At 42.6% G+C, this 26,906-nt stretch overlaps 1 protein-coding gene across 1 annotated transcript in view; it reads right to left on the reverse strand.

The window, feature by feature from the left end:
* Nucleotides 1-24,453, reverse strand: part of LOC124803481 — a 95,171-nt gene extending 70,718 nt beyond the window's left edge. The window contains exons 1-3 of the mRNA XM_047264676.1: nucleotides 24,302-24,453; nucleotides 24,081-24,196; nucleotides 17,836-18,064 (exon numbers count right to left, since the gene is read on the reverse strand). Of these exons, the coding sequence (XP_047120632.1) occupies nucleotides 17,836-18,064; nucleotides 24,081-24,142 (291 nt within the window). The 5' untranslated portion in view covers nucleotides 24,143-24,196; nucleotides 24,302-24,453. The remainder of the gene's footprint in view (nucleotides 1-17,835; nucleotides 18,065-24,080; nucleotides 24,197-24,301) is intronic.
* Between the last annotated feature and the right edge of the window lie 2,453 nt (nucleotides 24,454-26,906).

A 26,906-nucleotide genomic window follows, 5' to 3' on the forward strand; every position in this document is an offset into this window, starting at 1 on the left:
TCCAGTGAATAAGTGCCATCGTGAGAAGAAAAGCAAGATGAAAGAAGGGGTCACCTCGAAGGCCACTGAGGGCCTGGCTTCGAGCGAGCACTGCCGACACTATCAGTAGGCAGACAGTCATCGTCCATTGGTTCTATAGGTTCATCGGCCATCGCGTTAAGATGGCCGGGAGGAGGACCTTCCTCCGCCGGTGGATGGCCAGATGTTCGGCTACCAGCGGTGCGGCCAGGCGAAACGGATGACGGCCTGGGGCGGCAATTGCTGGGTGGCGCAGGAGAAGAAATGTGCCGTGGCGGAGAAGGAGAACTGTGCTTCCTATGAGCCTTCTTGGAAAGTCATTTAGTGGGAGTACTGGTCGATGGCTGGGAGTTCGAGGTATGTAGGAAGTTTGCACGGGACGGTTCCTTCTTGAAGGCCCGTGCATCTGACTTCTGGGTCTTCGTCTTGGCAGCAGCTGATGAAGGTGCTTGTGTCTGAGGGGTGACGGGAGGAAGAGGAGACTTCGACCGCGTGATCTTAGCACTGGCCGAACGGACGACCGTGGTGCTGAAGGTCAGATCGCATGTCTGCGTCGCCACCTCCCTTGTAACCCGAGGAGAGGCGAGGACAGTGCTGTATTTTCCCGCTGGGAGCAGCGTGGGCTTCATACTAGCAAATAGCTTGCAAGCAGCCGAGGTGGACACTTTCTCTTTGAACCGAATTTCTTGGATACAGCGTTCTTCCTTGTAGATGGGACAGTAGCGGGAGGATGCTGCATGGTCACCCTGACAGTTCACACAACGAGGAGATGGAGGTGGACAGTCACCCTCATGGGCATCCCTGCCACAAGTGACACATTTAGCCGCATTGGAACAAGACTGGCGAGTGTGATTAAAACGTTGACACTGGTAGCAGCGCGTAGGTGTCGGGACATAGGGGCGAACAGAAATAGCCTCGTAGCCCGCTTTGATACGCGACGGCAGCAGAACACTATCAAAGGTCAAGAAAAGTGTCCGGGTCGGTACAAGGTCATTGTTGACCTTTTTCATGACCCTATGGACAGCCATCACGCCCTGCTCAGTGAGGAAAAACTCAATCTCCTTGTCAGTCAATCCGTCGAGTGATCGAGTATATACCACACCACGAGATGAATTCAAAGTGCGGTGAGCCTCCACCCGGACAGGGAACGTGTACAGGAGTGTGGCCCGAAGCAGTTTTTGTGCCTGAAAGGCGCTCTCAGTTTCTAGTAGCAAGGTACCATTACGCAACCTGGTACACGACTTGACAGATCTGGCTATGGCATCTACGCCCTTCTGGATAACGAAAGGGTTGACAGGAAAAATCCTTGCCGTCCTCAGATCGAGAAACTACGAGGAACTGTGGGGCAGGTGGGAGTACTTTTGTCACTGGTGGCTGTTCAAGTTTCCATTTATGGGCAGAAGTCGAGAGAGAAGAAGAAGAGAAATCCATTGAGGAGGAATCCCCCATGATTGCCAGCGTCTCCGATGGCGCGCTCCTTCCTTGTGGGGACCCTCTCAGAGGGCACTCCCGCCTTAGGTGAATGTTTACACCTCATGTCACACCTCCCGAGAAACAGATGGAGGGACCAAACGGCATGGTCAGAAGGTATCAGCTCAGGAAATCACCCCTCTCTGGGCCTGGCCTTTACCAGGGGGTACGCGCGTGCCTTACTTGTCTACCCCGGGTGGGGAATTACGCATTACCTCGTCACCGGCTATTAGTGCGAACGCGTGGGTCGACCTTCAGGCACGCACAGGGAGGAAGGGAGAAGAGGAAAAAGAAGAGAGAGAGAGGGAGAGAGGGAGAGAGAGGACAGACTGTCTCAAACGCCGAGGCGGAGACCAGAGAAAGCAAGGAGAAGAGGGCAAGGAGAAGAGGGCAAGGAGAAGAGGGCAAGGAGAAGAAGGCAAGGGAAAGAGTAAGGAAGACAGTGAGATGGAGAAGAACAAAGTAAGGAACCAACCAAAGGAAGGAAGAAACGAGAAGTGAAAAACCAAAATGACCGCAAATATAGGTCGTCGAACAGTCCGTCTCTGGACGCAGGCGCTAACTACCCCCTTGAGGGGGAGGGACTCCTTTTAGTCGCCTCTTACGACAGGCAGGAATACCTCGGGCCTATTCTAATCCCCGGACCCGCAGGGGGCGGTCCAGGGTCATGTACTCCATGATTTTCTGCTCCTTGTGGAGTACCGTGCAGTCAGGCGAGAAGGGGGAGTGATGCTTTCCACAGCTGACAAGTGGGAGGAGGCACACATGGAGTATCTGGATGCAGTGGACATCTGCAGTCTCGACATGTGGCACTGGAAGTACAGCATGGGAAGACGTGCCCGAAATTCCGGCACTTAAAGCACCGTGTAGGGGGAGGGACGTATGGTTTAATGTCACAGCGGTAAACCATCACCTTGACCTTTTCAGGCAATGAATCACCCTCAAAGGCCAAGATGAAGGCACTGGTAGCAACCCTGTTGTCTTTGGGTCCCCTGTAAACACAGCAGATGAAATGAACACCCCCATCGTTCTAAACTGGCGCGGAGCTCATCTTCAGACTGCAAGAGGAGGTCGTGATTGAAAATAATCCCCTGGACCATGTTGAGGCTTTTATGAGGAGAAACAGAAACATCACCCAGCTTGTCACAGGCGAGTAACGCCTGGGATTGGGCTGGGGATGCAGTCTGAACTGAAACTGCACCGTTTCTCATCTTTGACAGCACTGTCACTTCCCCAAACTTATACTCAAGATGTTCAACAAAAAATTGAGGCTTCGTAGATAGAAAGGAGTTGCCATCAATTCTGCTATAAACTAAATACCAAGGCGAATATAGCTCTCGTCTTTCTGAAGCCCTACGTTCCTCCCATGGCGTGACAAGGGAGGGAAACAATTTAGCATCGTACCTGTCAGCATTGTATTCTATCTTGCCCTTCTTAAAGACTGCTGGTGCCATACAGTCGCCAGCAAGAGATGACTTGGTATGCTTCATGGCAAATCATCCGCCCTGATGTCACCCACTCCGTTCAGGGGCTCTCCCCACAGGTGCCACCCAACCACAGCAAAGGCCACCTGGCTTGATGTCTATTGCTGGGAGTCCTGATGCCCCACGAAGATGGGCATTTTCTCCTTGGCATACATGGAGAGTTTACAGCTCAGGCATCAGCAGTGTGATCCCTGTGTTGTCAGGGGGCTACCACCAAATGGGTACATGACAGCCCTACCACAATGGACTGGCTACCATGCTGGACATTGGGCACAGAAATCCAATAGTGTCATGGGGGTGAGAGAGGACAGGAAACAGGGAAAAAGATGCTGTACCTTGGAAAGTGCCTCGACCAAATAGTGGAATTGCAGGTGGAGATGCAAAGCCATGATGAGAAGAGGTTCAGGAGATCGAACCTAATGGCACTATGGATAACTGGTGCACCACGTAAGGCAACCTTCCCCATATGGCCCGCACTTCTGTAGAATTTGTAAAGTGGCCAAAAAGTGTGAGACTCCTTTTAGTCACCTCTTACGACAGGCAGGAATACCACGGGCCTATCCTAACCGCCGGACCCGTAGGGGGAGGGGGTGACTGACTGTTGTTGAATAAGAAAGTGAGATACAGAAAGTTTAAAGTTCAGTTGTTAATATCATTCAACTAGCTTGGAGGACAATTAATGGTCCCTTTCAGTACCCATCTGTTCTATGATGACTGTTGGAACATGATTGGTAGGAACTGATGAGCAGGTCCATCTCAGCAAACATCAAGAAAAAGGGACCAAACAAATCTTATTAAATAAAGCTGCTGATCTAAAGTATCAGAGGGCTACAGATCACACACAGGAAATGGAAAACTGAAGCCAAACCAAAAATCACCCAGGTTCCATTCCATGGCACAGAATTTATCATAGGGGGCAGTAGCCCACTAGATGATGTTCCATATCTGAATAATTACTTAGAAGTCTTATGAGCAGCAGGTAAATCCATACCCAAGATCATCACGGCAAATGTTTGTGAGTAATCACTTGTCTAGCCAGATGGTCAGCCAGTTAATTCCCCGTGTTACCCACAAGACTTGGGACTCAAAGAAACACAACTGAGCAAATAATACAACTAAGGTCAGATAGACGATTATGAATAGCATGAATAGCAGGTATAACAGTATGACAAAAGTTACACAATCAATAGCCTGAAGACTGCCCACAGACTGAGAAAATTAAAATGTGATCAAGAGAGGTCTGTTTAATAAAACTTAGGGCTCTGTTGATGGCTTTCATCTCCACCATAGAAACACAACAGATTTCCAGCAACATATTTTGATCCTGACTGCAACAGACGTAAAACCATGTCCATGGTTTTAGAGTCCCAGAGTAAATAGTCCTGAAGATCTGGGAGGAAATAACATCAACAGATCACAGCAGAGATTGAAACTTGGTCATTTAAATAAATTTGTCCTACATTATAGTCTGGGTACTAACTGATGAGGAATGGTTAGGAATACATGAGTGTGCACTATAAAAGGACAGGCGGATATCACGGCGGAATGTATAAAGGCACATTCCAACTGGGAAACCCACAAGGTAGCAGTCATCAAGGTGTCGACACCTTCCATAAGAAAAGAGAATTCAAGACATCGGTAAATTAGGAAATTTTTGTATGCTGATTGTGTAAGTGAGCAAGAGTTGGTATTGCTGGAAATGATGCTTTCCACAGCTGACAAGTGACGTAGGTGAGGAAGAAGACAGCATTAAGATTTCACATGCAACTAGTCTCAATTTGATGAATATGGGGCAGCCATGTACGATTTTTATCAAATATGAGTCCCACAGTTCAGGACTGTGCAACAATGTCCAAGTGCTGGGTACCCAAGAAGGGTTTCGAGTCACGATGAACCAAGGTATCACAATAGAAATCATGACCTGAATTTTTGTGGGAGAACATTGGAAATCATGGGAAAGGAGCAGAATGGAGGCTCTATAGATTGCACTTTGGAGCTGGCATTCAGTTAAGGTTAAGGATTGATGGATATATCAAAAGCAACAGTCACTGACATACAGCACAGAGGTCTCCACTGGTCTAACAAAGTCACAAGCCTACTGATGGCGATAATGAAGTATGTAAGATATAACATGATATCCGGAGGGTGACCGTTTGACCATTCTATTGGGCGCATGCAGAGTTGAGCAATACACCAACTCTTAACTAAAACAATCAGAGAGAGAGAAACTGATGAAAAAAAGCAATAGGAAACCTCAAGAGCCACAATCATGGAGGGCAGGCACCAAGTGCTGCTGCATACTTTGTGCAGGTCAAAAAAGACTACAACGCGTTGTTGATGTTTAGAAAAAGACTGTTTCATTGCCGTTTCTAACCTAACCAGATGGTTGGTTATGTACTATCTCCCCCAGGAAACCACACTGATAGGAGAACATAAGGTCCCATGAAAATTTCAAAGTATGGCAAAATTGTTGGACTACCATCCTTCCATACAGCCTATAGAGAACATTTGGGAGGCTAACTGATCAGTAGCTGTCCATGAACGATGGGTTTTTGTCTGAATTAAAGATTGGGACAATGACACACACACACTGTGCACTGAAAGGATAACATGTCCTAGCAAAATATGATTAGATGGACTCTGCAAGTCATATTCAGATGATGGAAAACATGATTATGAATCAAAGAAGGGCATGTGGCTTCTATCATGAGATGAGTCAAGGGTTTGAAGCAGTTCCCAATCAAAGGTTTATTATAAGGATAGGGAATGTTGTCAACTTGTCTTTTACACATTCAGAAAGTAGCTGAGTAAAAGAGGATGCTGAAGATGTAGCTAAATGTGTCACAAGGTGTTCAGCAAAAACCAACATTTTGATAGATATAGCACCAAGAGGAGGAGATCTGAAACAGTTATTGATTTCCATCGGCCCAGTACACTATGCAGCATGGTCCACACCTGGGATGAAGAGGCATAAGCTCTCAACGAGGAGACTGAACACTCCCAGCATTCCCTCTACTGCACTGAAGTTGGCAGTAAGGCTTGGCATACGACTGCTTGAAAGTGATGAGGGTGGTCAGTGAAGAACGTCGCTTGTGATGCTGAATGGCTCTTTGACTGCCCTGAATAGCTGTTGCAATACCTTCAGGCTGCCATGGTATGGCCACCAATGGAAGGGCCCATAGAAAAAGGGACAGCAGTTCGAGCAATGCAGATGATAGTAGCAGAGATGTTTCAGACAACCTCACTGATAAAAAATCTGATGAAGAGGGGACGATTGTGAAGGCAAAGGTATACAACTGACAGTTTGCCCATTGGAGAGTTCAAAGTGGCAATTGGTCTGTTGGGCAGCGACAAAGAAGTGATAGGATCATCAGAAAGCAATCATTGCCACAAAGATTGTCATGTGGTGGTGACTGTAGAGAAGCAGTGAGACTGGGGAGGGGATCATAAGATTGGTATAGGAAATTGTGTCATGAGTAGCGCTAAAGTGGGTAGATATGCCGTTATTGAGATGACACAGATCAATATTAGAATAAAATTGGTCACTCAGGATGCCTATTCCAGATGACATGGTATTCTCCACATGGGATGGTGTGCACTGATATGTCCAAACGAGAGGAAAGGAGGGAGCGGGATGTAGGAGCGAGATCTATCATTTCAAGATTGTTGTCTGAAGGAACGTTTTAAGTGCCCTGACCAGGTTTAAACAAAAGTTGCAAAAGTTAATCGCACTGCTATTGCTTCCAGTGGAGTACAGAGGGGAACCAATGATATCTGTGCCAAAAACAGACTCCTCCAGCTGCTCTCTTACGCCAGTGCATTCCAGACAGGAGGCATGGTAATCTCAGATGGTTGAAGAATGGTAATCAGTGAAATGTATTTCTCAGAGAATAACACAGACTGTGATACTGGAGGAAGTTTGCTGTTGCAGTTTTCGCCCGTGACAGTAATATACATAGCTGGTTTTCCAGTTACCACATTTAGGGTGTCCCGGCTGACTTTGCTTTTTCCGGCCATCAAAATATGAGAGGCAGTCAGGGAATTAAGTTCCTGAATTTTACATTCCTTGATTCAGGTAACACTCTTCTGGTATCAGGAAGGGAGTGGGGTGTGGTGATCATCTCCACAATTGACACAGAATTGGGGTTGCTCACACGAGCAATTTTTATCAAATGACCAAGCAGTCTTTACAAACTAAGTTGTTCATACAATAGGAAGACTTATGGCCAAAGCACTGGCATTTACAGAACTACATCAAGGGTGAGAAATACGGCTTCACAATGGTAGACCATAATTTTCACTTTGAGAAAATGTATCCCACTTAAATGCTACCTCGAAGAACACAATGTACCACGTGGACCCCTTGATTGATTTGGGGCGGGGGGTTATGGGACTAAATAGCGAGGTCTTCAGTCCCATAATTCAAAGTTACTTGCATAAGATAGATGGTCTGCTAAAAGTAGGTGGATCCAGTCAGAGGGGTCAATAGGTCATGGGTCCCAGGCCTAGAAAAAACTAAAAGAGGCCCCAACCACAGCCACCCTGCCCTGCTCCTGGAGCAAACCGAAACCTTATAACTGAAAATAAAAATCACTTTAGCAAAGGAAATTGAGGACCAGTTCAACCATTAATAGCTCATCTGCTAATATTAAAGACAAGGAATCTGGAAGGCTATACTTAGTACAAAGGACCAAAAGAAGGGGATATTCCACTAATATATAGGATACCGTCAGTCTGGCACCAGTCACACTATGGCTTTACGCAAGAGAAAACAATTGGTGAGCCTAGTATGACTGATGCATAGATGCCATAAGACAGTGGAGTCCTTCCGAAAGGAGTGGAAGGAAGAGCCCCAAACTGCAGTAGACTCCTTGATTGTGCGGAGTTTATTTCTGAGAGCAGTAGCACATCAGATATCATTCCACTTTTGGGCAAAGGGAGAATTGATGTGTATCCGAATATCTGCACCTGGCATTGTGAAAGGGAATGGGGGGGTAATTATCTGCTTATCTATCCAATCGGTCAGCCAGTTCATTCCCTGGAATGCCCACGTGACTTGGGACCCAGGGGAAGACAACAGAGGAGGCATTACGGCCAAGGGCAAGAGAGAAGGCCATGGATAGCAGAGACCAAATGGTGGCAAGGGTAGCATCTGTCTATAGCCTGCAAGCTACTCACTGAGTCAGTACATATTAAAACACTGTGAAAGGATACCTGAGAAACAAAATGGAGGGCTCAGTTAAAGGCTAGCAGCATTGCTGTGAACATACTACATGATCCCAGCAGTAAATGGTGTTCCATGCCAGTAGGACACGTAAAAGTGTACTCCGCCATATTTATCATTTTAGAACTAACAGTGCAGAAGATCTTAGCACCCTAGAACTCTTCAAGGATGGAATGTACAAGATGCCAGAATATCATAGGGGTGATAGACCTTAGGACTCTGGAACAGGTTGGTCCTAATCTTTGGTCGAGGCACCATCCACGGGAGGTTGCAGGAGGAAACATAAGGGGCACATTCCTGTGAGTGAAGATGGAGATCCTGACAGAGGGAAGTGAGATGCATTCCAACAACCAATCTCACCAGAGGGTGCGTATCAGGAGGGAGACATCCCTGGGTTGCAAAGAGGGCGGGATAAAGGGATGGTCAGGAATAGTCAAATGGTGATTGTGTAAGAAACCAGGAGTTGGCTCCATCATATTTGTAGAAGGGGGATCCCCACTTCTGCAAGGAGACTGTCAATAGGACTAGCGTGAAAGGCACCGACAGTGAGACGCACCCCTTAATGATGAACAGGGTCAAGCCATAAACCTGAATAGCACAGTCTGCATCCCAAGATGTGTGGGCCAGGAGATGGAGAGCATTAAGCTTCCCCATGCAGGTAGTCTTCAGGTGGCGATTATGGAGCAGCCATGTCAGCTTTTTATCAAAAATAAGGCCCAACAAATGGAACTGTGCTACTACATCACCTAAATAAAGTTCTGGGTTGGGGTGGACTTTGGATCGACAGTAAAATGCATAACCTGTATTTTGGAGGGAGAAAAGTGGAAGCCATGGGAGAGGGCCCATGCAGAAGCCTATCAGATATCACCTCGGAGCTGGTGTTCAGCAGATGCTACTGAATGTGAGCTGCACCAGACACAAAAATCGTCAACTTATAATGCCGTAGCAATGGGAGGCCCAACAGAGGTCACAAGTCCATTGATCGTGATGAGGAAGAGCACGACACTTACACAGTACCTTGTGGGATACTGTTCTGGACCCAAGAGGTGCTGAGTGAAGTGCCAACTCAAACCTGGAAGAGCCAGTGGGATAAAAACTCGCAGCTTAAAATCAAAAGCGGAACATGAAAGCCCCAGCCATATAGGGTAACTAAAATGTGACAGTGCCAAGCTGTGTCGTATGTCTTATGTAGGTCAACGAAGACCATGACAAGGTGTCTTCAATAAGTAGAAGCCTGTAAAAAAAGGCCCTGAAATTTGAGCACTCAATATAATCGGAAGCTAATCATCCTCTTGAGCAGTTTACGAAGTACGTTCATCAGGATAATTGGGTGGTAGCTATCAAGAGATGTTGGGTTCTTCCCGGGGTTAAGGACAGGGATAAATACGCTGTCTTGCCAGTGTGATGGGAAGGCATCCGTGAGCCAAATGCGGTTGAAGACCCTAAGGTTATGTTGCCTCTGGGTAACATCTAGGTGATGGATCATCTGGTTGTGGATGGAACCCAGGCCTGGAGCCACATCATGTAAAGAGGTAAGAGCCTGCAAGAATTCCCATTCAGTGAAGAGTTCATTTAGGATTTGGCTTGGTGTGAGAGAGGGAGGGAGAGGTTAAAATAGAGAGGGGTTTGTTCAACTCTGTGTTTCTGCCAAAGAAAGGTAGCAGTAGAGGGAGAGGATGCCGATGCTGTTGCAAAGTGCGTCAAGAGGTTTTCTGTGAGGACCAATGGATCAGTACACAGAGCACCCTGTAGGATGAGACCCTGCACAGTTGATTGTCCCTGGTGGCCTACAAGGCTATGGAGCTTGGACCAAGCTTGCGATTAAAAGGCATACATCCCCATCAAGGAAACACTGCTCCCAGCATTCCTTTTTACTCTGCTTAATAAGGTAACAAGCCTTAGCAGAGAGATGCTTAAAAGCAATACCGTTGGTATCTGAAGTGTGTCATTTAAATTGTCGCAGTGCACTTCAGCAGTCCTGGATAGTGACTGCTATATCCTTGGTACACCATGGTACAGTCGATGATGAAGGGAATCTGTGCAGGGTGAATACATCGACAAGAAAAAAAATCCCAGATCTCTCAGTTAAAAATACACTTTTCCCCCCACAGGAAAATACACTTCTTCCAAGGTGAAAATACATTTTTTCTGTTATAAGCAACAGTGTACTTTCCCTTGGAGCTTTAAAAATACCAGTCGTTTGAAAGGTTAAGGTTTTATACACCAACCTAGAACTTCCTGGCACTTTATAGAGAACAAAACTTGGCAAGGGGAAAAGAAAAAAAAAAATACAATAAAATAGTGTTTTGGAAAGATCTTTGATGTGCAGCAACATGTATGCTGCATATTTTCATATTACAATACGCTGCATATTTCTGTGTTATGATACACTGCACATTTTAGTATTATTGTTTTTGTGGTCTTCAGTCCAGGGACTGGTTTGATGCAGCCCTCCATGCTACTCTATCTTGCGCAAGCTTCTTCATCTCCAAGTAACTATTGTCACCTAGATCCTTGTGAATTCACTTAGTGTATTCATCTTTTGGTCTCCCTCTACAAATTTTACCCTCCATGCTGCCCTACAATACTAGACTGGTGATCCCTTGAGGCCTCAGAACATACCCTACCAACCAATCCCTTCTTCTAGTCAAGTTGAACTACAAATTCCTCTTCTCCCCCCATTCTACTCAGTACCTCATCATTAGTTACATGATCTACCCATCTAATCTTCAGCACCGCATTTCGAAAGCTTCTATTCTCTTCTTGTCTAACTAAACTAGTTATCGTCCATATTTCACTTCCATAAATGGCTACACTCCATACAAATACTTTCAGAAAAGACTTCCCGACACTTAAATCTATACTTGATGTTAACAAATTTCTCTTCTTCAGAAACACTTTCCTTGCCATTGCCAGTCTACATTTTATATCCTCTCTACTTTGACCATCGTCAGTTACTTTGCTCCCCAAATACCAAAACTCGTCTACTAATTTAAGTGTCATTTCCTAACCTAATTCCCTCAGCATCACCTGAATTAATTAGACTACATTCCATTATCCCAGTTTTGCTTTTGTTGATGTTCATCTTATATCCTCCTTTCAAGACACTGTCCATTCTGTCAACTGGTCTTCCAGGTCTTTTGCTGTCTCTGACAGAATAACAATGCCATCGGCAGACCTCAAAGTTTTTATTTCTTCTCCATGGATTTGAATTCCTACTCCAAATTTTTCTTTTCCTTTGCTGCTTGCTCAATATACAGATTGAATAATATTGGGGATAGGCTACAACCCTGTCTCACACCCTTCTCAACCACTGCCTCTCTTTCATGTCCCTCTACTCTTGTAACTGCCATCTGGTTCTGTACAAATTGTAAATAGCCCTTCACTCCCTCTAGTTGATCCCTGCCACCTTCAGAATTTGAGAGAGAGTATTCCAATAAACATTGTCAAAAGCTTTCTCTAAGTCTACAAATGCTAGAAATGTAGGTTTGCCTTTCCTTTATCTTCTAAGATAAGTCGTACGGTCAATACTGCCTCACGTGTTCCATTATTTCTATGGAATCCAAACTGAGCCTCCCTGAGGTCGGCTTCTACCAGTTTTTCCATTAGTCTGTAAAGAATTCGCATTAGTATTTTGCAGCCATGACTTATTAAACTGCTGGTTCAGTAATTTTCACACCTTTCAACACCTGCTTACTTTGGGATTGGAATTATTTTATTCTTCTTGAAGCCTGAGGGTATTTCGCCTGTCTCATACATCTTGCACACCAGATGGCAGGTTTTTCAGTGCTCTGTCAAACTCTTCACGCAGTATCATATATCCCCTTTCATCTTCATCTACGTCCTCTTCCATTTCCATAATATTCTCCTCAAGTACATCACCCTTGTATAGACCCTCTGTATACTCCTGTCTTTCTGCTTTCCCTTCTTTGCTTAGAACTGGTTTTCAAACTGAGCTCTTGATATTCATACAGGTGGTTCTCTTTTCTCCAAAGGTCTCTTTAATTTTCCTGTAGGCGATATCTATCTTACACCCTCGTGATACATGCCTCTACATCCTTATGTTTGTCCTGTAGCCATTCCTGTTTAGCCATTTTGCACTTCCTGTCGATCTCATTTTTGAGACATTTGTATTCCTTTTTGCCTACTTCATTTTTATGTTTTCTCCTCTCATCAATTAAGTTCAATATCTCTTCTGTTAACCAAGGATTTCTACTAGCCCTCGCCTCTTTACCTATTTGATACTCTGCTGCCTTTAAAATTTCATTTTTCAAAGCTACCCATTCTTCTTCTTCTTCTGTATTTTTTTCCCCCGTTCTAGTCAACCATTCCCCAATGCTCTCTCTGAAACTCTCTACAACCTCTGGTTCTTTCAGTTTATCCAGATCGATCTCCTAAAATTCCCACCTTTTTTGCAGTTTCTTCAGTTTTAATCTACAATTTATAACCAACAGATTGTGGTCAGAGTTCACATCTGCCCCTGGAAATGTCTTACAATTTAAAACCTGGTTCCTAAATCTCTGTCTTACCATTACATAATCTGAGACCTTCCAGTGTCTCCAGGCCTCTTCCACATATACAACCTTCATTCAAGAGTTTTAAGCCAAGTGTTAGCTATAGTTAAGTTATGCTCTGTGCAAGAGTCTACCAGGCATCTTCCTCTTTCATTCCTTATCTCCATTCCATATTCGCATACAAATTTTCCTTCTCTTCCTTTGTAAACTCTTTGCCTTTACAAATGTCTGCTTGTGTCTGTGTATGTGCGGATGGATGTGTGTGTGTGTGTGTGTGTGCGCGCGAGTGTATACCTGTCCTTTTTTCCCTCTAAGGTAAGTCTTTCCGCTCTCGGGATTGGAATGACTCCTTACCCTCTCCCTTAAAACCCACATACTTTCGTCTTTCCCTCTCCTTCCCTCTTTCCTGATGAAGCAACCGTTTGTTGCGAAAGCTTGAATTTTGTGTGTATGTTTGTGTGTCTATAGACCGGCCAGCACTTTCGTTAGGTAAGTCACATCATCTGTGTTTTATATATAATCTCCCACGTGGAATGTTTTCCTCTGTGTGTGTGTGTGTGTGTGTGTGTGTGTGTGCGCGCGCGTTTTACACTAAGATACATCACAAGTGTCCCAGTAAACTTTAAACAATGACATTAATGTCTAGTCTTCTGGACTTGAAGTTATTCTAAGTGGCTGGTTCTCAAAGTTTTAGTTTTAAATGATAGTCAAATGCTTTGTGATTTAAGAAATACATTGCACACACTCACACATAACATAATCCATCTTGCATAAAAGGAAATTTCCTTAAAAAATAACAATTTTCAAAGAACCATTCACAATATTTTCCCACGACCTCTTAGACATGGGTTCATTTCAGCAGTTGGTAGAGTGTGCCAGAAAATAGGCATTACTGGGCACCGACACCTACAATGACATATGTCCATATGTTCACACACAGAGCCTTAAGCGATCTCACAATGTCATAACAGAAATAGGACATCGGACAATACTGAAAGATCTTAGGAATTTCATAACTCATACTAAAATGCTTGATGGAGCTTAAAGGACACATTCATATGTCCAGGTCCACAATGAAGTAGGCCCCAGCCTAATATTTAGCCTTTCAGTGCACTTTTCGAGATGCTGAATTGTCTCGTGTTTGGCTCTTTAATATGGCGTAATGCTACACATGCCAGAAGATGAAAATGTGCACTTGACGAACAATTGAAACTAGTCAATAGTGTGGAATGAAATACTTTTTTTCCTAATAAACTGCAGAGAAGATGCAGAGAGCAGCACAGGAAAGGAAGCTGTGCTTCAATGGCTCTGAGTCCCACACTCTTCACATATGTACTTGGAGCTTCAAACAGGCCTGACCTTATCCGTGGCATCAATATAGAGACAGCGATTAGTGATCATGTTGTCATAGTGATGATGTTTACTAAAGTTAATAAAGTCATCAAGAAGGCTAGGATAGCATTTTTGCTAGAAAGAACAAACACTCAGCTGTTGGAAGTACTGAGGATGACATGCATTTAAAGTTCTCTGAGCTTGTGGATACTGTGATAATGAATACTAAAGTGGACAGTCCAATTGAGCTGGAATGACATCTCTGAAAAAGACAATCAGAGACACTGGACAGACAAAATAGGTACAATAAAGGTAACTGTGAAGAAACCTAGGGTAACAGAAGAAATACTGAAATTGATTGACAAAAGAAAAAGGTACAGAAATGCTCAGAAAATACAGTAAAATAAGCCACTTAGGAATGAAACAATACAAGAGAAGGAAAGTTGCTACTCACCATATAGCAGAGATGCTGAGTCGCGATAGGCACAATAAAAAGATTCACACAATCAATTCACTTAGTAATGAAATAAATAGGAAATGCAGGAACACTAAGGCAAAATGGCTGCATGAAAAATGCGAAAAAACCAAAAAAGAATTGGTCATTGGAAATACAGACTCGGCATACAGAAATGTAGGAAAAAACATCTGATGAAATTAAATGCAAAGGTGTCAACATTAAAAGTGCAGGGGAAATTCCACTGTTAAAACACACAGGATAGAGTGGATAGCTGGAAACATTACATTGAATGCTCTGAAGAGGGGAAGGTCTTCTCCGATGATGACAGAAGATGAAATGGAAGTTGATATCAAAAACACATGAAATCCACTATTACATCCCAAATTTGACAGAGCTTCGATAACCTTGCAACCAAATATGCCAGAAGGCATAGGTAACATTACTTTGGAATTTCTGAATTCGTTGGGGAAAGGTGGCAACTAAATGAGTATTCAAGTTGGTTTGTAGAATCAATGAGACAGGCTTTCAGAAATATGTCACCCACACAATTCCAAAGATAAAATGACCAGGTAAGTGTGAGAATTATCGCACAGTCAGCCTAAGAGCTCAGGCATGCACATTACTGATGAGAATAATAGAAAGAAGAATGGAAAATAAGATTCAGAATCTCCTAGGTGTCAATCAGTTTGGCTTTAGGATAGGTAAAGGCACTGGAGAGCTTCTCTGGATAATGGAAGCTACACTTAATTAAAATCATAGGGCTCGTCGACCTGGAAAAGCATTTGATAATATAAAATGGTGCAAGATGTCCAAAATTCTTGGAAAAATGGGTGTAAGAACCAAGAAGGGACAATAACAACGGAAGACTAAGAATGATGTGCTCAGATTAAAAAGATTGTGAGACAAGGATGCAGTCTCTTTCCTCTCCCTCCCCCCCCCCCTTTTCCGGGCTGTTCAATCTGCAAATCAGAGAAGCACTGGAGCAAATAAAAGATAGGTTCAGAGTGATATTGAATTCAGGTTGGAAGAATATCAATGGTGACATTTGTTGACTTTGCTACTCTCAGTGTAAGCACTGACAATTACAGGATATACTGAATGGAACAAAAAAGATCTATTGAGTACAGAATATGGACTGAAAGAGCATTGAAGAAAGACTAAAGTAATGAAGAGCAGCAGACATGAGATTAAAGAAAAACTTATCACCAAAATTGGGAACTACAAAGTAGATAAAATGAAGGAATTCTGCTACCTTAGAAGCAAAATCACACGACAGATGAAGCAAGAACATGAAAAGCTGTCTAGCACAAAGAGGGCACTTCTGCCAAAACAAAATCTAGTATCAAACATAGAACTGAAGCATCTGAGATACAGTACTATAAATAAATGTATGAGTCTGGCGACTTACCATCTGACCTTCGAAAAAAAATATCATCCACACAATTCTGAAGACTGCTGACAAGTGTGAGAATTATCACACAGTCAGCCTAACAGCTCATGCATCCAAGTTGCTGACAAGAATAACACAGCACTGATGACCCGTGCAATGAAAAAAAAAAAGGTTTTGGAGTGGCATTAAAATTCAATGCAAAAGGATACCAATGATGTGATATGCTGTTCTTTGCTATCCTGAGTGAAAGTGAACAAGAATTGCATGATCTGCTGAATGTAATGAACAGTCTAATGAGTACAGAATATGGATGGAGAGTAAATAGAAAAGACAAAAGAAATTAGAAGTAGCATTAATGAGAACGGTGAGAAACTTAACATCAGAATTGATTGTCATGAAGTAGATGAAGTTAAGGAATTCTACTATCTAGGCAGCAGAATAACCAATGACAGAGCAAGGAGGACATCAAAAGCAGACTAGCACTGACCAAAAGGGCACTCTTGACCAAGAGAACTCTACTAGTATCAAACATAGGCCTTAATTTGAGGAAGAAATTCCTGAGAATGTACGTTTGGAACACAGCATTGTATGAAAGTGAAACATGGACTGTGGAAAAACCAGAACAGAAGAGAATTGAAGTGCTTGAGATGTGGTGCTACAGACAGATATTGAAAATTAGGTGGACTGATTAAGGTAAGGAATGAGGAGGTTCTGCACTGAATCGGAGAGGAAAAGAATATGTGGAAAACACTGACAAGGAGAAGGGATACAACATCAGGAAATGACTTCCACGGTGCTAGAGGGAGCTGCAATAGGCTATTGGTGTTGGTTTACTGTTGATTCTGATAACGACGCTATCACCGAACTGTTCACAGTAAGTCACTCTCTGCCCTAATTTATTATTCATAACGAATCCTAATCCATACGTGTCAAGAGGATGCGACTGGACTAATTACACGGCACACGGAAATGTTTGGACGGCCATTCTCCCCATACTTCATGCGGGAACAGAGCAGAAGAAACCCTTATAACTGGTACAATGGGGCGTACCCTCCACTACACACTTCGTAGTGGTTTGCATGAATGTAGATAGTCATTAGCAGATACAAAGACATAAAACATATTTCTGCTAAGAAAACATAGCAATTTAGAATTTTAGTTTTCAAATATACTCAAGTACAAAATCAGCTTAACCAGTCTGCTTCTTATTTGAAAACAATAAACTTAATGTGAGATAGTCTACCGTCATACCATAACGTTTAAGCATATATGGACTACATACAATGAAATGGACTCTTATCAAACTAAAAGCCCCTAAAAACAGGGTACTTTGAGTTTACAATGAAGAGATGACTGTGTCATCCCCCCCCCCTTTCCCTTCTTGGATCATTGTATCAGACCATTTGTATCTAATTTAAAACAAGTCACCAAGTTGTGTAGAAAACACCACAGTGTCATCCCAGTCATGTTTTTGGTAACTAAATCTGACACCTGTTTCCACAACAGTACAGTCTCACTATGTAAGTTTCATTTATTGCATCATTCACAAAATTTTAATCTGAATGACTTGATCAGTAAATTTTGTGAAAACAACTTTTTCTTCACAATTACACCAGTGATCCTAACTAGTGACATTTTTCTATTGCTTCAGCTGTTGTAAACTGCTCACCAGAATCCAGCTATTCAAAGACAAAAGTGCTAAAATTTATCAGGTGTGGTAGCTTTAGAAGAAAAATCAGTTAAGTACACAATTGGTAGTTATCACTTACCACCTACCAACTGTCAATCTAAGGAAAGTGGTATTAGAGATCCAAGACTAGAGCAAATAACAGCTACATACTTAAGATCAGTTATTAATTATGAAACTGTAATATCAACATACATTCTCAAGCAAAAATTAAATAAGTAAATAAAAACAAAAATCTCTCTCTAATATTATTCCATACCATAATCAGCTTAAGACTTATTCCAAGTTCTGTGGCCAGATCCTGCCATCCAGGTGTCCGGTCATCTAATGCGAGAGAAAGTTCTCCACAGATATACTTTCCAGCAGGTGACAATAGCCAACCAACGTGTATATATTCAGTAGCTGACAATAACTCCCCGAGGAATGGGCCAATAGGGGTAGGCCGCAGGATACTATTCCTTTCATATTCCAATTGTTCATTTATTGAACTGAAAAGAAAAAAAAACAGTCAATAAATAAAAACAAATAATCACCTCGCCTGTTTTTCTGCTCTATTCACACATCATTTGTAGAAGTATTGCGAAAATGGGAGAGGAGAAACATGACATCAAAATAGTGAATCATCAGCAGTGAACAATATCAACTCAATGATAATAAAAGGGGCATGTCAACCAAATTAAAACTTATTGGAATGTTAAGAGAGAATACGAGAGAGGGAGATTTCAACAGTTGATAGTGGGTGGCAAGTTTTCCAGCAGAATGCTAAACAAGAAGACATAAGTATAAGGATTTTTGCAGACAAATAAGAACTGCATTCATTCAAACTGAGCTCCCAAACGAAGTGAAATTTGCCGTTGCTGAGGTTGTCTACAAAAGAGACTTTTTCATGATGCCATGTCAACATGATACCATGTCAACAACTACCACCTACAGGGGACAGGCAGAGTAATGAGATACTGTACTTACTTGGGAATGGTTTATTAATAAGGGATTGGACCCCAATTTGCCCATACTTCAGCTGTGATTCTTCTGGGAATACTGGCACATAATGTTTGTATAGTCTCATTGGAACACTATGCCACTCTTCGATCAGAACCTCTTCTAACTCCTGCAGTGACAAGGGAGACTGGAATCTGCTCAGGAGTCTGCACTCCAATACCACCCACAGGGGATCGATAATGTTCAAGTTCAGGGACTGTGATGGCCACGGAAGATGCTTCAGTTCAGTTGCATGCTCTTCATACCACAAGTGCACTGTCCTGGCTGTGTGAATTGGTGCATTATCATCATGAAATATGGCGTTAATGTTGGGGAACAACATTTGAATCATGGGGTACACCTGCTCACCTAAAATGTTCACATAATCGTTGGCTGGAGTAATGAGGGACCAGCAAAATACCATGATATGGCTGCTCACATCATCACTCTTCCACCTCCATTCTTAACCGTTGGAATCAAGTAATCAGAATTGTAGATGTCTTTTGGCATTCTCCAGATATAAACCTGGCCCAGTGTTGGAAATGACATGTTTCCACTGATCAGCCATCCAGGATTTACACTCCTGACACCATGTTTTACGTTTCTTTGCCTTTGTGGTTGTCACTAATGGTTTCGGTACAGCATCTCTCCATGAAAATTTGCTCTATGAAGTTCTCTGCATACAATGTCAATAGATACGAGGTCTCAAAGATGACTATTGAGCTCTGCTGTCACTTTAGCCGCCATAGTTTTGTGTTGTTTTGACACGATTCGTGTTAGCATACGACGATCTCTGTCATTTAGTTTTGATTTGCACTCACTATTACATTTACACAATGATGTCTTCCCATGTTTTGTGTAGGTTGTCATGACTGTTGAAACAGTTGATCTTGAAACATTCAATAAGTTGACTGTCTTGGTTACTGATGCCCCAGCTAATCGGGCCCCCAAAAACTGCCTTCTTTGGAACTCTGTTAGGTCTTTCATTGCACGCCGACCTCGGCCTCTGAAAGGAAACATGAAGTGTGCAACACTCAAACAACCTACTTTGATGCCTAGCCCGTACTGAACTCACAGTCCAGCACCACACGTGCCTTACCTGCTTTGTTGACCATCAAACACAACCATCCCATTACTACCACTCTTCACATTATTTTGCCTATCCCCTGTAGTTCCTTTATTCACAATATTTTCTGGAAGTTTTGAGAGAATGAGGTAGCCAGACATTATTTGAATTTCACAAGAACTACTACACTAATTCAACTTTCTACACATTCACTAACCTGAAATAGCACAAACAACACACACTACCAAATGCAAACAACATATTCACTGCAGCTGTGATAATCAGACCTCTAGCAACTATGAACTACCTGGTGTGCAGCTATTCAAAATTGATAGATCAGTGCTATCTCCGTAACATTTTGATCTCTTAACAGCTAAGATTTTTAATTCAACTTCCACTGCACTAAAGACATCAAGCCAGTACAGTTTGCCTCTAAATGAAAGTGGAAGAAACTACATTGGAATTAAGTGAACTTTGAGTACCAGGTTCTGATCTACAATTGCAACTGAAGCACTGAATTTTGAAAGCCTGGGATGCAGACTGGTAAGCAACCACATTTACAAACAGATGCTGATTAACGGAACAACATATGCCCAATAGACTTCCCTCCCAAACTATCAGCAAGATTTGGATAGTTTGTTGGTTAGCTGCTGGTTAAGGGACTAAATAGTGAGGTTATCAGTTCCTCATCTGGAGTTAGTGATGTCACCCGGAAATTTGACTGAATTATGAAAGTATATAGGAGTGGTAAAACTGAGGCCTCAAACCCAATATTGATGCCACAGCTGTGGAATAATTTAAAGATACATAAAAATGTATAGGTTGGGTCAGTACATAGGTCACAGCACGTGAGGGCTCCTCCAGGGCTCATCTGTGGTGAGAGAAACCCCACCCATAACTGATCCCGCACCAACCCACTTAGGGTCAGAGACATTACAGAGTATATTATGCCTCCTAGCCAGGAGATTTGTAACAGTAAAAGTTAGAACACCAAAAACATAATAGAAATCAGCTGAAGCAACTGTAGTAAAATAAATGAGTGAAATATAAGATTAGTAGATAGTTGGGACCAGACGAGTATCCTCAGCGGCATGTGAGGGGGCCATCCTTTCACACAGCCATCCTACCCATGAACCGTTATAATTGCCGTGTTATAGAGCTGAACAGCATTCACTACTTATCAGAGTATAACTTGTAAAATGGGAAATACAATGCAGCAGAAAAAAGGGACTCAGCCCATCTGAAAGCCATTAAGAGTAAAAGAGGGAGCTTGGCAGCTGGCAAAGGAGGTAGGGTCAAAATACTCCAGACCTAGCATGTGGCAGGAGATCCCCAACACTCTCTGCCCACAAGTAGTATAAAACATTATATCTGAGAGTAAAAACCCCTTTCATAAAGAAAAATCAGGAACCAGTTCAACTGTCTATGAGTCGACCACCAATATTGGAGACAAATAACCTGCTGAACCATAGAGGGTTAAAAGGAGGGGACACTTCACCAGGATGTGAGCTACCACCTTTGAGGCTCTACAAGCACAACATATAGGGGTGGCTCATTATGTTACCTTAAATTGTAGGTTAATCTGGGATGACCAATACACAGGCAACATATAACAGCAGACTCCTTCTGGGGGAAAAGATGGAGGCGGACCATGCAGCAGTTGCCTTCTTGACAGAGCAGAGTGGGACACCCAGTGAGTACTTTCTACGGAGGTTAGTGTGAAGTTCTAGCAGAAGATCTCACGGCACTTTCCAATTCATAATTCCATCAGAGAGCAGGTGTTAGTGGGTTGAAGTCCATTGCATGGAGAAAGAGCTTGATATGTTGGCTGATTAGAAATTTGTCAGATGGTGATCACATAATTGAGCATGTGTTGGTACCACCCAAACTAAAGAGGGAAGCTTCTGACTTAAGCAAGTATACAACCTATGGATTAGTCTGGAAGATGCCAATGGTCAGTCTTATTGCACAATGATGGACTGAGTCTAACACCGCCAAAGCCAAAGGTGATTCTGAGCTGCAAACCTGCAACCTTAGTCCAGTCAGGACAAGATAAAGGCCAGGTAAATCTAGAGGAGAGCAAATAAGCAGAAAGTGTAAAGCTTTTGTGTGCAGCTAGTATTTAGTTGACAAACAGAAGGCAACCATGTCAGCACTTTATCAGAGAAGAGATCCAAAGATCAGGACTGTGCAACAAAGTCCAAGAGCTGGATACCCAAAAAGAGTTCTAGGTCAAGAAGGACCATAATGTGATGACAGAAGTTGATGAGGTGTTTCTGCAGGAGAGAAATGGAAGCCATGGGAAAGGGGCTAAAAAGAGGCCCTTCAGATGGTGCCTTGCAACTAATGCTCAGCCAAAGCTAAAAACTGAAGATTGTACCAACTCCAACCCGAAACAAGCATTGGGATAAAAGTGCACAAATAAGAATCAGTAGGGACTCTCACAAGCCTCAGTCTTGGAGTGTAAGTAAAATGTGATGGTGAAAAGCAGCACTTTAATTCTTGCTTAAGCCAAAAAGTCTGCAATGATTAGCTGGCATTTAGAAAAAATGCCTGTCAGACTGATGTTTCCAATTTCACCAGATGGTCTGTTGAGGATCACCCTTCCCAGAAAACATACTTACAGGAGGAAAAATGGCCTCATGATCTGAGAAACCAACATGATCATCAGACTACCATCCTTTCAAGCATTTTTCAGAGCACAATGGCAAGGTCAATCGGGCAGTATCTGTTGATGGACAAGAAAGTACGAACCAAAAGGTGATGACAAAGTGGCCATTAACATTACATCACTGCTCAAAGCCAACAACTAGTATTGAATTTTCCTCTTAACCCTGAAACTACACAGAATCAATACAGATTCTGAAGACTGGCAGCCTGCTCCAGAATGATTGACTGATGTAACTGAACTGCAATATTCCAACTAACAAATTAATTAAATTTGAGAAAAAAAATGAAAAGCAAAAGCACCTCTAAGTGAATGTTGTAAGATGTGCTTACTAAAGAGGTAGTCATTTGTGGGAAAGACTTAAGAATTCCATGACAAATATCTGACTAATGAAATCAAGGTGAAGTTGTAAATATGATGGATCTAGATCAGGAAGGGAGGCAACAAGTAAGTAATGAGTGCAGTTTTGATCATGTAACATGCAATGGGTACATAAAACTTTGTAGAAGGAAGGCACCATCAAAAATGTCATTAGAGAGAGTAAACAAGTGGACATAATACAGTTGACCTAAGAAAAATTTAAAAAAATAACTGCAAAGGAAAAGAAAGCATGCATATAATACACTAAGCATAACTGAAGATTCGAGCAACAGCCATTTTTGGTGTAACCTATAATTTTATGTGTTTGGAGGCTTAATATTCACTTAAATGTGGAATGGGCAGTGTTTTATCAGATGAATTAGTGTCATGATTTGCTCTAATACATGTAAAAACAAATCCTTTTATAATCTCTCAGTTACAATCATTTCATGTCATGTCACACCATTTCACACTGCAAACGTATGAGCTAAAGAACTAAATCCATTTTTTACCTTTCGTCAATTTCATGTAATCATAACAACTATTAGCTAACTCTCCTTAAATGCAGTAAGGCTCAGTGGCTGAATGGATGAGTGTTAAACTACAAATTCAAAGGTTTGCAATTCAATCTATGGTTGGTTCTACAATTTTTTTTCTGTCACTTACTGATCCTTTCATTTCTTTCAGTGGTTAGCTAAGATGTAAATAGCCAAGCTGCACTGCTGTTTGCCATGTCCCCCGAGACAAGGTGGGGTACGTCAGTTCAATGGTAGTAGAAAGAAGTATTCCACCTCCTAAAGGACCAGTGTTCAAACCATTATTTTGGTTGATGACAGGTGTACCTAATTAAAAACTAACATGGGTGTAAAGCATTGGTAGAATTTGGTGCTGTTTGTCCTGCCAGTTGTTGCGATGTTGTCGACTTTACAGCACAACTGTAACACTAGAGTGTGATATTGCACCCCCACCCCCTGAAGTCTTGGTTGTGAGGACAGAACGATCTGTAGAATAACCAGAGGTTTAGGTTAGGTTGGAAAGTGATAATCTGGTTGACGACTGGCGAAATCCAACTAATGTGAATTCCAGATATGGGTTGTATTAATGCAACAGCCTGTACCGTAGCCTAACGTTTCCGTCGCGTCATGCATGAAGCACTTTTCATCGTTAAGACAAACCACATGGTAAATTCAAAAAACTTACACAGTGGACAACTCACCAATGAATAATTTGATACATTTTTTGGCACATTTATCTCAAAAGAACTATGTAACATTTACAAAACAATAACGTACCTCTAATGAATTTGACAGAAAACATGAAAGAATGTCTACTTTTCGAAAACAATATTGCTACAGCACCAGCATCTCAATAACTATTTCGACGCTATCAGTAAAAATCCTTTCACATTACATTATGAATAAAGTATTATTACCATAACTGTTGAATCGCTTGTAACTTTGCAGGTGCGTTACGGTCGATTTCCGCTAAATCCATGTTCCATACATGTATCTCTTCACCTCTATGACACAATCGCCTTCACTTCCTCAACTGCAAAGGTACACATTAAACATAAAAACATACGTTTTGGCAACTCCTTGACGTCCAATTACATCACTGCGTGCAATTTACATATTCGCTGACAGGAACACTCACGGAAAGAGCCGAAGCTTTGACAGTAGGTGTGAAGACTTCCTCCTTGAACCCGAACGGGAACGTGCAATTACAAATATGACAAATTAGAGTAAAAGCTGCATGTAATCAGTGGTAAAAGAGCCACCAATACAAAAATAATATGAAAAAAAACTAAATCTTTTTAGGCCTAGCCAAGAAAGCAAAGTGAAATCGTTCCACAATTAGGCGTGCAGGGGTTCAATACAGTTTGTGTAATACACAGTTTAATCAATGGCGTAATTTGATTTGGCTAGAATGAGTTTATTGTAATCGGGAAATATAACGACTGCGAGCACCTCTAGTGTCGTTTTAAAAAACTGATTTTTGAGCCACTTAGCACTGAACCATGATGTGTGGATCACGTCAGAAAAGACAGAATTTGAGTATTTCCAGATATCCAGTGACTAGAAGCAAGAGACAAGTTGTTGTTTAATATAAGAAAACGAATGGATCGTATCCATATCGGCTGTAAAATGCATGGGAGAGAAATGGAAGCTAGGCATCGGAAGGAATACCTGGCGGTCTCATTCAACATGTCGAAGAGGCTATTCCGGCAGCAATTGACGGAAATGGGTGAAAAGCATTACAGGATGTGGCTCACTTGGAGCAAACGATCCCTGTCGTCAGGATACTTGGACCATTCCACCGACTGGCAGAGAAGACTGAGAGGACCAACTTTGCTCACAGAGTTTCAACGAAGCTCATAATCTACATCATTGTCCCCTAACACATTAGCACCCCCACCCACCCCGTCCTCCCTCCTGTTCTGAATCGAATGGAAGGCTTGAACCAGAGACTACGAAGGTTATTTGACAAGCCAGGCCTTGACTTGATAGACTTTCCCCATAGGTTTGATAACTGTACGGTTCCCATAAATGGATCAAGTGTGCATCAGAGGCTGCTACCCAGGTAACTGACGGTGTTTGGGTGCACACAAGATTTTGATTTTGAATTAGGCGACTCTCCATCTAGTCCAGATAACGCTGGGTAAGAGCCAAAATATTGCCACTTCCCTTCCAAAGGCGTGAGTATTAAAACCTAGGGGTTAACTGCAAACCCGAAGCTGCCAGCAGTGAGATTTAATTGACCTTACTGGAAGTGCCTTTATCCCCACATGGTATCACTGTACTGGTCGACGTCGGAGCCATCTTGCTACATCTGTGACCCAAGTATGCTTCCTGCAGAGTGCATCCTTCATAGGGCCAAACAGATGGTAGTTGGATGTTGCGAGATCTGGGCTCTAGGATGGATGAGGAGAAAGCGTCCAATGAAGTTCTAAGAGTTCCTCTCGGATGCACGACTTGTGTGAGACCCTGCATTGTCATCGAGACGTAGAAGTTCGTTTATATCTTTGTGGTGATGAACGAGCGTAAGTCGGTTCTTCAGTTTCCAGAGAGCAGTACAATACACTTCAGAGATGATCATTGCATCATGATGGAGGACATCAAACAGAATAACCTCTTCAGAGTCCCAGAAGACCATCACCGTTACTTCACTGGATGAACGTGACACTTTGAACTTTTTCTTCGGAGGAGACATGATGTGATGCCACCCCGTCGATTGCCATTTCTTCCGGTTCAGAGTGAGGAACCCATATTTCATCGTCTGTGATGATGTTCTACAAAAAATTGTCACGATTAACCTCGTAATGCACAGATGATCCTCCAGTGCTCTTTTTGTTCTTGTGTTTGGGGACGAGGAACCCAGCGGGCATTCACCTTTGAGTATGCCAACTTATGCACGAGTTTTTCAGCACTACCACCAGAGATGTCTACGTGTGCAAGATGTGATTTGTCGTCCACCTCAAATGGGAGTGTCCGTATGTTCCAACATTGTAGGTTGTCACAACTGTGTGCAGCTGGCTGGCATGCGGGGGATCTGACAGGTTTGTGTCACCTTGGTATGATGATTACAGACGCCTCACCCACGACTGACCATGCTTTTGTTCAGCGCCATATCTCTGAAGACATTTGCCAAGTGCCTATGAATATTTGCGATACGCTGGTTTTCCACCAAAAGAAACTCAACGACAGTTCGCTGTTTGGAACGCACCTCCTTTAAAGACGCCATTTTGAACGCTATGTATAGCACCACCACGAACTTCACGAGGCTGAAGCAGTTAAAGTGGGAAAATTCCATGTTGCCCCACAAATATTCTGCACTTTTTCAACAGAAACTGACAGAGAAAAGATGTGTTGTATCACTTATTGAACGCCTTTTCCTCTTGTGATTCTTGAACAGAGTATTTGCTGTTACTATCTGAAAATTATTGCAGAACTCCATTAGTGTTTTTCCTCTCTTATACCAACTGCCAAGCTCATGCTCTCCCAAAAAGCTTTCTTCTACTAATTCTCCTTCAACCGCATTCCAGTCCCCCATGGTTACCAGATTTCGTCCCCCTTTATATACTGAATTACCCATTCAGTATACTCAAGCACTTTATCCACATCTTCGTCTTCTGCTTGCAGCATCGACATGTGTAAGGAACTATTCGTTTTGGCGTTGGTTTACTGTTGAATCTGATAAGAACCACCACATCATTGAACTGTTCACAGTAGCTCACTCTCTGCCCTACTTTCCTATTTAT

Source organism: Schistocerca piceifrons, chromosome 1, assembly GCF_021461385.2.
Source record: "Schistocerca piceifrons isolate TAMUIC-IGC-003096 chromosome 1, iqSchPice1.1, whole genome shotgun sequence".
Lineage (NCBI taxonomy): Eukaryota > Metazoa > Arthropoda > Insecta > Orthoptera > Acrididae > Schistocerca > Schistocerca piceifrons.